This window comes from Camarhynchus parvulus, chromosome 2 (assembly GCF_901933205.1).
Source record: "Camarhynchus parvulus chromosome 2, STF_HiC, whole genome shotgun sequence".
Classification (NCBI taxonomy): domain Eukaryota; kingdom Metazoa; phylum Chordata; class Aves; order Passeriformes; family Thraupidae; genus Camarhynchus; species Camarhynchus parvulus.
This window is the reverse complement of record NC_044572.1, coordinates 48,328,489-48,341,742: the sequence shown is the minus strand read 5'-3', so window position 1 is coordinate 48,341,742 and position 13,254 is coordinate 48,328,489. Positions and strand designations below refer to the sequence as shown.

The following is a 13,254-nucleotide window of genomic DNA, read 5'->3' as shown; positions in this document are numbered from 1 at the left end:
TGCATAGTTTAGGAAGTGTTATGGTTGTATGAATAAAAGTGACTGTTGCTGCCTGGAAGCAAGCAGACTTGGGTCCATCATTTAAGAGTAGGTCCTCACTGAAGCTAATACAGAACTACATTTGGCCTAGTGGGAGAATTCTGCTTCTTTAAAGCCAAATTTCTGCTGTAGCTCCCCTACCTGTGACACATAACTTTTCTGCTGACAAGGGAGGAGAGTATGGTCAAACTTGTAGCACCCTCACTGCCCCACTCAGGGACAGGCAGGGAGCCCCTCCTGCACCCTCTGAGCACTGGCCCAGGATGGTGAGAGCAGCAGTCCCTGGGAGCAATTGTCTGTATTGTTTTGAGCATGTGTAGTTGAAAAGAAACTATGACTGAAAAAATCCTCACAGCACACTAATCCAGAGCAACCACGCAGGAAAAAGAAACCACACAAACAGGGATGTGTTTGCCTGTGGGTGGGAAATGGCAAAGGAGATGGGTTAACCCTCTCACATGTGCCTGGAGCTACCTCTCACCCACAAAACCTGGCCCTCCACTGATGGCCCAGCTCCCCAGAGTTGCTCCAAAGCCCGGATGCTCCTTCAGTGGCTCCCTCAGCCATGCCTAGCCATGCCAAGACCTTTTAAAATAACAAAGGGATTTTGCTTGGTGTTCATGAGGCAGAGATACTGTTGGCCAGATTATCATACAGCAGAGCATAATTCAATATAAATCTAAAGGCAGCAACAGCCTGGGAAAGAGCCTGGGGGACAAATGCCTAAAATGGAGAGGCTGTAAAGAAAATGAGTCTACGAATTTAAAAGCAGGTAAGGCAAAGAATGCTGCCGGTATTTGCTCTACTGCAACTGACCCCATCAGCTCTTTCGGGTCACTTGTTTAAATGGATGGAAACTATTGATTTTGTCTAATTCAATCTCTGCTGTGCGTTTCACAGGGATGAACGCTAAGCACGGACTGCGCTGTAAGGCGTGCAAGATGAGCATCCACCACAAGTGTGCCGACAGTATCGGACAGCAGCGGTGCATGGGCAAGCTGGTAAGTGAGCAGCCCGGGGCAGCTTGTGCTGGAGCTATTTTTGTGTGCCTGAACCCCAGGTGTGCATTTAGCTGCTGCATTAACAGAACCCACACCAGGTCGCTTTACTGAGGTGGGAAAAGCGAAGCCAGGTGGTGCCCTGTTGTCAATTTGGGCAATTGCTGCTGCACAAGGATACAGACAAAACCAAGGCACAAATCCAGTCTGCTTTGTGAATGTGAAAGTACAGTTACAGAATACAAATTTAGCTAGCTAACAAAATTAATTACTTTGATTTCAACATGCTTGCTCTAGTGTAAACCTCTCAAAGAATGCTATAAATTAATCATAGTATTTCAGTAGGGTTTAACAAATGAAAAATCCTTCAAATTATATTTTATTGTTCTCTCCACAGTTAGGGCTTGAATAAAAAACATAATTCACCTTAAAAAGAAAACCAAGGAATATTTCACAGTAAGACACAACAGAGTTTGAAGCAATCTCTCAGCAGGAGGGGCTGGGAAGAGCCTGCCCCTTTAAGGACACAGGACTTTAGTGCTTGTGTTGCCTTCTGAGCAGCAAAATCTCATGATTGGCAATGGCAGTACACTGTCTGAGACAATTCTAACCCACCTTGTTGACTATTACAGGAGTAAGGTTCCTTTTGGTTACTTTTGGAAAAAGAACTTGGAAAAATACCAATTGGAATATGGAAAGTGAATAATACATAGATTTACGTTTCAGATGTTCTCAGATTTGTTGTGACTTGAAGACAACAGAGCTAAAACCAAACAGTTTTACTGTGTTAAGTGATGGGAAAATGCAAGCACTGACTTCAAAAGTGCTACAAACCCCACCTTTCACTGGAAAGATCTTTTCTGTCCAAGAGTGCTCACTGAAAGCTATTGTTGTTTACATCCCCAAGTCAAGTCTTCATGTGTCTAAACCATAATCATAGTTGTAATATGAGGCATTCTGGTATAGGAAGTTGGTCTGTGAAGAGCTGAATGACAAGCCCTGGATAAGGCAAATATTGTCCCATGTTCATTCATTCATGCATGTCTTCATTCCAGCCTCAGCTCTTGTGGTTACTAGTTTACAAAAACAAAAAAAAAGAGAGACCATATTTACATCAGGAGTTGTCAGCAAAGTCGCAGGAGTTTTGTGAGCTCATGCTGATGCTCTGAATCTAGCTTGGGTGCAGACAAAGTCTGAAGAATCTGGAATTTATTCCTCTAAAACTCCAAGACAATCAGTCACCTCAGTCTTTTTCAGTCCTTTCTGCAGCTCATTACCTGAAGAACTAGTGGTCTATCAGGTTTTGATGTACACTGAACAGAGGATATGGAAAATATACACATCTCTTCAAATCTTCCTCACTTCTCACTGTGACTAGAAGTTCTCACAGCCTGCAGACATTAGAAATTGGAGAGACCATTTGTGAAATTCCAATGTCTTGAAGACATTCATTTTGAGTACTAAGAATTTGCCTGAATTGAGATACATTTTTTAGAGCGGTATAAGCACCATTATTTGCCATATTATGGTATTCTTTAATGATATAGCTTGAGTTTTAACGGTGCATTTTTCTACACATTGACACTGTGGGAATATCTGATAACAGCTTAGACAGCATCTTGACCTTACAAGACAAAAGAAAAAAAAAAGGCAGTGGAAGCTGCAGTCAGTCAGCACAAAACCTTAGAAAAACCTGTAGGAAGGTTCTAAATTCCTTGCGTTTCACATATGTGTATGTGGGAGCATGAGGATTTGCAGTTAGGGTGGGGAAGGACAGTCACATGTTTAACAAATAAAATACAATGCAAATTCACATTATATAAGAAGATAGGGAGAGGGAAACTTCCCAGAACCTCTAATGATTCAGCACTTCTACTGCAGTTAATTAGTTTTGCTTTTGTGTAAGACAAAAGAAAAAAGAGAGCTGAAAATGAGCTCCTCCTTCCACACAAATATAGGAAATTAGGTTTTTTCTTGGCAAAAAATTAAATAAACATCTGATCTCTAAACCTCACAGTGACTGAACAACAGGAGGCAAATTTCCAGCCTCACCACAATGTTCCACCATTAACCAAAGAGCTGAGGCTATTTCTACTTCATCAATCAAGGCAAGCAATGCACTTCACTCATTTTTGCTTTTTCTCTCTCCAGCCAAAGGGATTTCGGCGGTACTACAGCTCACCACTACTCATTCATGAACAGTTTGGCTGCATCAAAGAAGTGATGCCTATTGGTAGGTTTTGACTGCTTTTCCCTTCAGTCTTCCCTTGGCAATGCTCTGCAACAGCAGCGGCAGAATTCCAGCCATGTTCTTTATCCTCAGCAGCCATCCAGCTCCTTTCAGTGACTGGATGGCCCTCTGCCACCTCAGGAAAGGACCACTTCAAAGATACAAAGCTGGAAGAGGAGAGGGTGTGTTCATTGTGTGTTTCACTCAAAACCCTGTATGCATACCTCTTAGCAATTACCCTGCTTATCATAACAACTACCTGAGATCTTAGAAATGAAGAAATGCTGAAATATTGAAATGAGGGTCTGAACTGTGACAAAATGGATAAAAGACAGGGAGATCAAAATAGCAGGGGGCATTCAAATCACTGGTCCAGCTTTTGAGGGATGCTGCTAGGTTCCTGGCCTTTTTCATCCATATTTTTGACATTCCTCATATATTTCCTTATTGATCATGTCTGCACATTGTCTGAGTACTTGAAAGACCACTTGCTCCTCACTATAATACCAAATTTCTGAAAAGAAACATTTTGAAATGGAGAAGTTAAGTTTATTCTGGAAAATATTTTTCCCCACCAGTACTCTAACCAGGCAGACCTGGAAGTGCAAAAAAATCAAAGCTAAAACTAAGCAGTCCACTTAAAACTACTTGTCTGATGACATTTGCATTCTTAGTGTCATCAGTTAAAAAAAAATTAATTACAATGAGTTCATCTAAGTTTCTCTTTCTCGAAAACACCCATCATTTTTATCAGAAGTAATAGAAACATTTCAAATAAACTCTGGCTAAAAAACTTAGGTGTGCTTTCCTCCAATCAAAATCCAAAATCTGTTGCACTTTCTCAGTACTTTGGCTAAAATTTCCCTCTTTGTGCATAGCTCTACAAATGTACCATTTTCTACATGCCCACAGCTTTGTGTCACAAGGGAAGTTGAGGTCTAAGAATGCATGATGTAGAAGAGAGTTTGAACTGGATTTGCTTGTTCCCAGCAAAGACATCCATTACTCTTCCATGGGAGATTATTTTTGTGGCTAGCTATGAGGGAAAGCCACTGTTGAGAGCAATGCAAGAAGTCACTGGTAGGCACAAACATGGATTAGAACCTCCTGGTACTTTGTCTTCTTTACCACCACATAGGTAGTGCCGGTGATGATTAGGGAAGGAGAATGGCAGGAGAAGAGAGACAAGGCAATGGCCGAGCATGGAAGAGCCAGGATGAGAGGAGGATGATCTTTATGGGAATAGAGAGGCAGCAGAAAATTCATAGCATTCCATTCAGTTCAACACTCACTTTTTATCAGCATGGTCTCTCAAATTGTTTCTAAGCATACAGCTCAACCTCTTGGTAGGGGCATGTGTTGCCCCAAGTTAAGCAGGAACATGACCAGAAATATCCTCAAGTTATTGATTGACTGATGCATGTTTACTCCTTCTGTTGCAGCCTGTGGAAATAAGGTTGACCCTGTGTATGAAACTCTCCGCTTTGGGACTTCCTTAGCCCAGAAAACCAAAAAGGGAAGTTCTGGAAGTGGGTCTGACTCTCCCAACAGAAACTCTGTAAGTATCCCACATCTTTCTTCCATTTTCTTTCTGTAGGAGCAACAGGTAATCATTCACATGAGATTGTGTCAGAGTTCACAAAACTTATATTTCAAACTGTAAAAAAACCTTAAAATCTTACTCTCAGCTTCATATAAGGACCCGAAAATTTGTTATTTTTGCAAATTCATGTTTTATGTATCTTTTAGATGACTCGAGAAAAAGAGAAAAAGTACTAATTAAATTAGTAAACTGTTTTTTATCAGATTGGAAAAGGAAATGTTAATCTTTTTATTTTGCATATCCATATAGAAGTGTAACTGAGATATTGAACTGTCAGGCTGGAGGAGATGCATAGTGTCTGTTGTTGATGGTGGCCATTTGCCCTTCATACAAGTGATAACGATGAGTTGGAGTCCTCAGAACCTAGATTTAAAAGTACACAATCCCAGTACAAGCCCAGACAAAATTAAGACACTGCTACTGCAACAAAGCAAGGGACTGGGACCTCCACCCCTGTCCAGTGCAGAATCGTGAGGGAGGCATTACAGACTGGGACTTCTCTCTCCAAACCCCAAACACAGCCAGGTGTGATAAGGTTGTTCTATCCAGACAGGGAGGGTTTAGCCTTAATGTTTGTCATTCACCCCCTCCAATCATAAAAGTCACTGTCTTAAGGACTATGGCAGAAGAGGTAGAGAGCAAGGGAAGTGATAGTTTCCGTGGCCATGCCTTTGCTATATCCATACCTTGTTCAGCAGTAAAAATTACCAATTTCTTCCTTATCCTAAGATTGGGATCCATGAGATCAGAAGCTCCTTCATGGTTGAAAGAACATTTCCTACCTTCTCAGCCTCTCATAAACAGGCACTTACACCTATGTTTGAGGTTCTCTTCCATTCCCAAGAGATCCTTCCCAGGCCACCCCTAGCCCCCTCAAAAAAAAAAAAAAATCTCACCTGAATCATCCACTGGAGGCTAAAACTGATTGTCATCTCTAAAAATCAGGCCCGCATTATCTGACAATCTCTTCTGCCCACACCTCATAAGACAAAGCGCTGGGCACGGAGTCATGATGAGGGCTGGTCTCCAGGTCTAAAAGGAAATACTTATATCCTAAATATCAAGTCATGCTAATATCTGTATATGTTTATTACAACATTTCCCTGGCATTTAAATGCATGCTCATTCATATGGCTCATCTGTAATCTCAGGTAGTGTAGGTGGACTCTAAACAGGCACCAATTCATGTCAGACGGGAAAGATGACAAACTCTTTTAAGCAAGAACTAAGTGAAGTCTGCAAGGGATTTATTAAAGGACATGTCCTCTATCCTCCCCCATTTGTGCCTTAAAAGGAATTTGCTAATTTCCTTTTTTTTTTAAACCCAAAGTGACTCTACCTTCTGTCGCATTATTACATTTGTTTCTTTTAAATTATTTAATTTCCTTTGAAACAAAATTTCTACAAATGTAATTATTGCTTTCTAAATCAATAAAGTTTATGTTGAATTATAAATGAAAACTCAAGCATAGAAATTACTAATGCTGTGTCAGCTTACTCTAGGGAGCTGATCATAACTAGGTGGGGTGTGGGCGTAGAATTGGGAACGCAAGTTCATTACACGAATTTCTCCAGGGAATTGAAGCTGAGAGAGAATGTAACATGTGTCAGCATACAGGAAATAGAGCACATTAGAGAATTGAATAAGCAGACCTGAGAAACCATAAATTCTTCCAGCGCAAGCTTGTGGATTGAGACAAGGATAAAAAAAAAGGGTAGACACAACCCTGAATCAAATGATTGAGCTCAGGACCTTTAAAACTGATGTGTGACCTGGGAGTAGGTACTGACCAGTGGCCGCAACAGGGATGTGGCACAGAGCCCTTAGACGAACGTGTAGTTAATAACTCAGAGGGACTATGACCTTTCCCCAGTGATTCTCACTTCTGGGCTGCTCTACTCCTCTCCAAGCAGAAGCAGCAATGCAGCTGCGAGGCTGTGCTGAGTCCCAGCCCTGGGAGATGGAATGTGCTTCAAGGTTCTGCCATGTCACCAAACTAGGGACACCAGGGATGTGGGGACACCTGGGATACTACTTCACCTTGCAGGTGGTGTCCAAGCTGTCCAAGGTCTCGCTCTGGATCAGCACAGCAGAGGTGTTCCTGCTGAAGGTGATGAAAAGCAAAGGTGACTGGCTTAGGAGCTGTACCTTGCCCCTACAGCCATGAAGCTTCCACACTGCATGTAGTTCATGTAGACAGCCTCTACTCTGTGCAGAGACAACCACCTTCCTCTAAACTAGCCAAAGTATTTTTAACATGACTGAGCTGTGTGGACGTACTCATTGATTTTTCCGCCTGGATTCTGCATTTCCCATAAAAGAAAGTGGCCATATGCTCCAGATTTACTACCTACTGCTTGCTTCAAAACTGTGCTTCTGCAACCCACATTTATACAAAAAGGCACTTGAGGTGATGCAAATGTGAATCTGGTTCTTGTTAGTTTTTTGTGGATCAGGTCCTCTCAAAAGCAGCTTTGTACCTCTATCATTTCTATTAGACCATTTGTCATGTAGTCATTCAGTGAAAAATCATTAAGGGTAAATGAGGTTGCCACAGAAGGTTTTGGATGAAGTAAATACTGAAGAGACAGTCACTACATATCCCATATGCACTAGAACTTAACAAAATAATATTAATTGCTAATCAGCGATAATGAAGCTAATCTGTGAAAACTGAGGAACATGTTGTAGCAATGAGCTGAAAAACTGCTGGGACTTAGTCTTTCAACAAAGCCAGTCTTTCTCTTCTCCACCCAGCAACCAGAATCCATAGATATGCCCTGCACTGGATCTGTGTAAACTTTGCTATTGCAGCGCCTCCTCATCCTTGGGTCGCCTATTTGAGCAAGATGCAAGGCAAACATGACCTACTGCAAAAGGCTGAGTCTAAAAACAAGGAGCAACAGAGCAGCAAAGTAAAATATATATTCTTAAAACAGCAAGGGAAACAAGACAGCCACAAGACACCTGTGGCACAAATCTGCTTTCAACCCCTTTGTTCATTGGTTTCCTTCATGGAGAAATAGCTAGAAAAGTACTGGATAGGAGAAATAAAATTGTGAAAGCACTTTCTAAAAAAGGCTTTGCTGTCAGCACTAGTAAAAGGGAAAAAAAACAGCAGGTAAAATCTATAAAACAAGTCATATTCTGCTCCCTAAACAAAACCAGAAATGTTCCTGTGATGCTGGCACAGGACTGCAAAGCAATAGAGCAAACTGTGTGTACAGTACAATTGTAAAATGTCATACAATAACATTAAATCCTTCTTGTGACTTAAAATTTGTGAGCTAGAAAAAAATAAATCTTGGGAACGATGATTTGGAATAAATTTACATTTATTCAGATTAGAGAAGCACCTGACTCAAATTCCATTTTGGGGTTTTTTGTGGTTATCAAAGATGTAGAGAGTTCAACAACTGAAGTTTTGTTAAGGTCAGACTTGCACAGAGTTGTTTGGAGCAGCTCCTCATTCGGTTGGGCTATACAAGGAGAAGCTGACTACCCAACCAAGGAATCTGTATGCAGAGTATACTTCTGAGGCTTGAGATTATGTCATCCCACGTTTTCCTATACCCTGGAACACTGAGTCCCTAATCATGACTGACATTAATATGGTACAGAAAAGAAATCATAGTAATTCTAAAAGCAACACTTAGGTTTCAATTTCCCTAACCATACTGGCCAGATGACTGTTTAAAAAGAAAGTGAGGGCAGATATTTAAAGACTGACTTCATCCACTTCATTGCACTCTAGCTCTTTCTTTTACAGCATTTTAACAGAATTAAAATGACCCTTACATTACAGTTATTTTACTGAATAATGTATTCGGGACTGATATATTAAAATTCAGTAGTTTCAACTAGTGTTCAGTCTCCCTGGATGATAGCTATTTAGTATATCTGCAGAATCTGAAAATCCCCTTGTGTCCTTTCTGTTTTGTTCAGAGAAACACGTTGCTCATAATCCTTTGTTCCTTAACTTTCACTTAATTTTATACTGCAGAAATCTTTTGTGCTCCAGACTCCAAACTTGGTCTGGAATTTTTTGTCAGGGCTTCCACTGCTCCCTGTGCAGTAGGTATGTGTTGTGCATCACTAGATCCAATTTTTCCTTCCATCCCGCTAGGCTGACTCTGCTCTGCTCTCTCACCACTCAAGTACTGAGTTTCCCAAAGGTCCTTGCTGTGGTTTTATTTCGCTTCATCAGTCCCTTTTTCTGATTTATCCTGTCTCATTTGCTGTTTCTGTCCCTGCAGACAGCTGACTTGGTAGAAGTTCCAGAAGAAGGCAATAGCTCTGCAGGCACCCTTGACTTAAGCAGAAAACGCAGCAACAGCGGTGAGTGCCCCCTTGGGTGAAAAGGCCCGTGTACAGCCTATTTCAGAGAGGGGGTTATGGTATAGCCAGGTTTTAGCAGTGTTCTGGTTTCCAAAGAAGGAGGTGAGTTGGTGCAAAAAATTTGGGGAATACTTTTTGCCATTCAGATGAAATTGAAACCACCACTTTCCTTAACGTGGTGTGTCCAAAAGTGCAACTGGACAAGGTTCGGGTCCATTTCCTATCTCCTATATTTACTTCATGATCATGACTGTAGACTTAACATGCTTCACTACTTCCACATTGGCGAAGTGGAACCAAAAAAATACTTTCTTTTCCATATGTTTGATTTTTCCACATGATTTTGTATATCATAACCTCTTAGGGACAGAAAACAAATAATGAAAGATCTTTGTGTCTGGAAAATACACAACACAGTGAATTTTGATTATAATTGCATCTTCTCAGTACAACTGTAGTATGTACCAGTAATATTAATGACCCAATTCCTTTATTTGATTTGCAGTACAAAAGTAATGTTTTTTGCAGCATTTGTTTGATAGGATTTGAAAACCATCATAGCATCAAGAGTTTAGTAATGAAATCTCAGCCACCAAGAGTTGGTGTTTGTGACCATATTCTTGAATTCAGTCATGGTGGTGGAAGTCATACACAAAAGGAGTTGTTGCTCAACACAAATTCAGGCCCAAACCATCATGGCAACTTCTCTAGCAGCACCTGAAATCTGCTTTGCTGAATCTCACAAGATGTACAGAACAAAAACAAATCACACTGAGCATAACTTTTTTCCTTTGTGGTACCCCCAGTGCTCCTTACATACTGCTACCAATTCATGTAGGTGAAAGGACAGCTTTAGCTGTCTGTTCCTATATTATGCCACCTCCTTATTCCTTTCCTCCCCTCTTGGTCCTATCACCTCTCCTCACGGTGTTCTGTCATTTCCTTCCTCTCATTTTGTGAATATCTCATCCATATTACCTGATTTCTCCTGAAAATTTTGTTAAGTTTTCTGTCTTGCAAGCGCAAGTTGACCTGACCTGGTTAAAGATAGAGAATTCAGTCTGCACCACATTGTTTAATCCTGGCCACCTGAGATCGAACTGACCCTGTTTGAATGTTCAGATAACTTTTTATTTCTTTGCAAGTCAATAGTTTCATTTCTGAAACCCAAAGAAACTTTTTTTCTCTGAAATCTGTATTCACTGAATGCACAGAAAAGCATTCAAGGAACTTACTTAAAGAGATTAGTTTAAAAACTCAGCATGTGTCAAACCTCCAAATAACTTCCTCGGCACATTAACGATTCCTTTGATCAGCACTGGCTTTTTTACAATCCATCCTTTAGGGGCTCAGAGTATAAATTATGCATCAGTCACTCCAAAAATTTCTTCTTGGTAGATTTTTAATAAACTGCCTGCACTGTTTGCACAAGCTATGGAAATGGTAAAATCTTTCTCAGAATGTAAAAATCCCTGTTTTTTCCTTTCTTTTATTTTTTTTATTTTTTTTTTCTTTTTCTTTTTTTCTTTGTCTGCTGCTAGGGCAAACAAGTATGAAAATAGATGGATTTCTGTTGTGTGGAGATATGAACAACATACCTCTATGGCTTTCAGATTCAAGTGCCTCCTATTAACATCCAGAGACCACAAACTAAACATAGATTAAAAATATAAGTACATTCAAAATGTTTTTACAAAGTGACTCATGACTCCTTTTTCCTCAGTTGTCTACTGCCTCTTTATCAGGAAGTTCCACATTAATGCCTCAATGACTCAGGTCCATTCCTGTTGAGTTTGTGTTGTTGGTTTTTTTTTTTTTTCCTATTAAAATACTGTTCTACAAATAAGTATTTGGGGAAAATGTACATTTGATGCTCTTTGGTAAAGGGTAACAGCAGAAAAGACAGCCCCCAGAAGAGTAAAAGGACCCAGCACATGCATGGCCATGTAATTTTCCCTGTAGAACTCCTATGACAACAACTTCAAGAGGAGATTCTTTTATTCAGGCCCTGGCATCAATCCCATGAAGCAAAGCTTCCCAGTTTATAACTGTGAGATGGCATACCTAATTTCCAGCCCTTCAACCTCCTCTAAGTCAGTTAGACTCTTTCATGCTGTGACCTACTATCTGTCCCAATAGCCAAAATGTACCTTAGGTGACATCTGTGACCCTGTTTTCAACAGTGATTTGAGCACTTTCCCCTTGAATCAAATATGGGATGTCCTCCCTGTAAACCCAGTTTTGAAGAGTGCTTCTCAGCCAATACAAGGACACAGTTCAGCCACCTCCCCATGTGCTGGGTCAGCTCCACAGTTCACGAGGCTGTACATTAGTAACTTGCTTTATTTTCTGTCACCAAACAGGAATTACTCCAGACAGGATGCTGAAATACTTTTACTTTGTCCAGTGAATGACTTTTTGCAAGTCCAAAAGGCTCCTGATTACCCAACTCAATACTGACCAGAACATCTTCAATTTGTCTCCTAACTCACGTTCCTCTGCACAGGAAAAGCAAAGCATAATGATTTGAGTAGGACTTAAATCCTGCCAAACTGTAATAGCAGCACTTTAAACCCCTTCATACAGGTGCCAGACATGCATGTACCCCTATATTAATGATGCAGTAAATTAGGTTTATTTCTAAGGTTTCCCTTCTCATACCTGTGGTAGTCTGCAGGATCAGAGTCCCTTTGCAGCAGGACTTGGTGAGGAGCATATTGAGGCCTCAGGTCCACTGCAGTCAGGACAGCCAGACACAATTTGTGTTGACATTTTCATCTTAAGTGTGGCAGGTATCAGTTCACATGCTCCCTTCACATTCACGGATTGAACTTTATGACTACAACATTGTCTTACATTTTGTCAGAGATGTGTGTGCTCATGAATGCCTATCACTCTGTACCAAATCTTTCTTGTGCATGTTGTGGCTGCCGTTTCGCTTGTCTTTTATCTGTTACAAGAACACTGTCATGTTTTTCAATATCCGAGTACAACTCTCTACTATCAAAGAACCTTACTATTTCCCTCATAAAGTTTCTCCACAGACTCTGTTAGGTTGTCAACTACCATGTACACTAGTCCCAGAAATATGTGTAAATGAAATAAAGGACAAGCAAGTGAAAAAACTGAGGAGAAAAATCCGGTGGATTTGTGTTTCCTGGACCTTTTTTCCCCCGAATGCATGTAACTATATGCCAGAGAAACAAAAAGAAAATGCCCCCAAGTTGCCTGCTACTACCACTTCGGAGATTGCCAAGTTGTTAGAGGTTACAAAGTCCAGCTTCTGCTCAAAACACCTACAGAAGTAAATGGTAGCAGAAGACACTGATGGTTCTAGCTACTCAAAGACTCCAGCAATTAAAAAATCATATTCAGGCTTTATCCAGAAGCAAGAAACACTGGACAATTCTTAAAATGTGAAGGGGGAATTCAGTCAAAAGGATAAAGCCACTATGTTTTTTCTAGGGAGATAACTGAGGTCAAGTATCAGTCAGCTCATGAATTAATTGCAATAGAGGGTAACTGATTACTTATCAGGTTTGTTAGGTGCTGTGACTGTTGTCTTATTCTATGAGTTCCTGATTTAGTAACTTAAAGGCAAATTTTTACATCTACAGGCCTGTGTCTGTAGTTTACCTACCCTGATTTGAAAACAATTCAGTTACCTCCTGTAAATTCAGAGAGAGAAGTAGTGTATCCAGTAGTAGTGTACTCCATGGACTAGTAAAGAGAGGGACCAAAGAAGGCTATCAAACACTTAGAGGCAGAGGTCAAAGAGGGAAAGGAAAAGGTTTTGCATACAAACTTTCCCAATATTGCTCATATATGATTATCAGCTTTTGCAGGTGCTTTAAAATGGAAATACTGCTTATGCTACACACGACAGTCCAGTACTGAATGTGAGAAAAAGCCTGCTGGGCTTTAAATACTAATGCACTTACAGTACCTGGGTTCTGTTCATAGTGCTGTACTTGTGTATATTCATCTGATCAAAATGGTTCATTTGTTATACCTGTAAATTCTGGAGGACACAGATTGTGTCATG

At 40.5% G+C, this 13,254-nt stretch overlaps 1 protein-coding gene across 1 annotated transcript in view; it reads left to right on the top strand.

The window, feature by feature from the left end:
* The window catches only part of STAC (SH3 and cysteine rich domain), a 72,620-nt gene that overhangs the window by 43,069 nt on the left and 16,297 nt on the right, over positions 1 to 13,254 (top strand). Inside the window, exons 4-7 of the mRNA XM_030943998.1 lie at positions 940 to 1,040; positions 3,189 to 3,270; positions 4,710 to 4,825; positions 9,128 to 9,209. Coding sequence (XP_030799858.1) covers positions 940 to 1,040; positions 3,189 to 3,270; positions 4,710 to 4,825; positions 9,128 to 9,209 — 381 coding nt within the window. The remainder of the gene's footprint in view (positions 1 to 939; positions 1,041 to 3,188; positions 3,271 to 4,709; positions 4,826 to 9,127; positions 9,210 to 13,254) is intronic.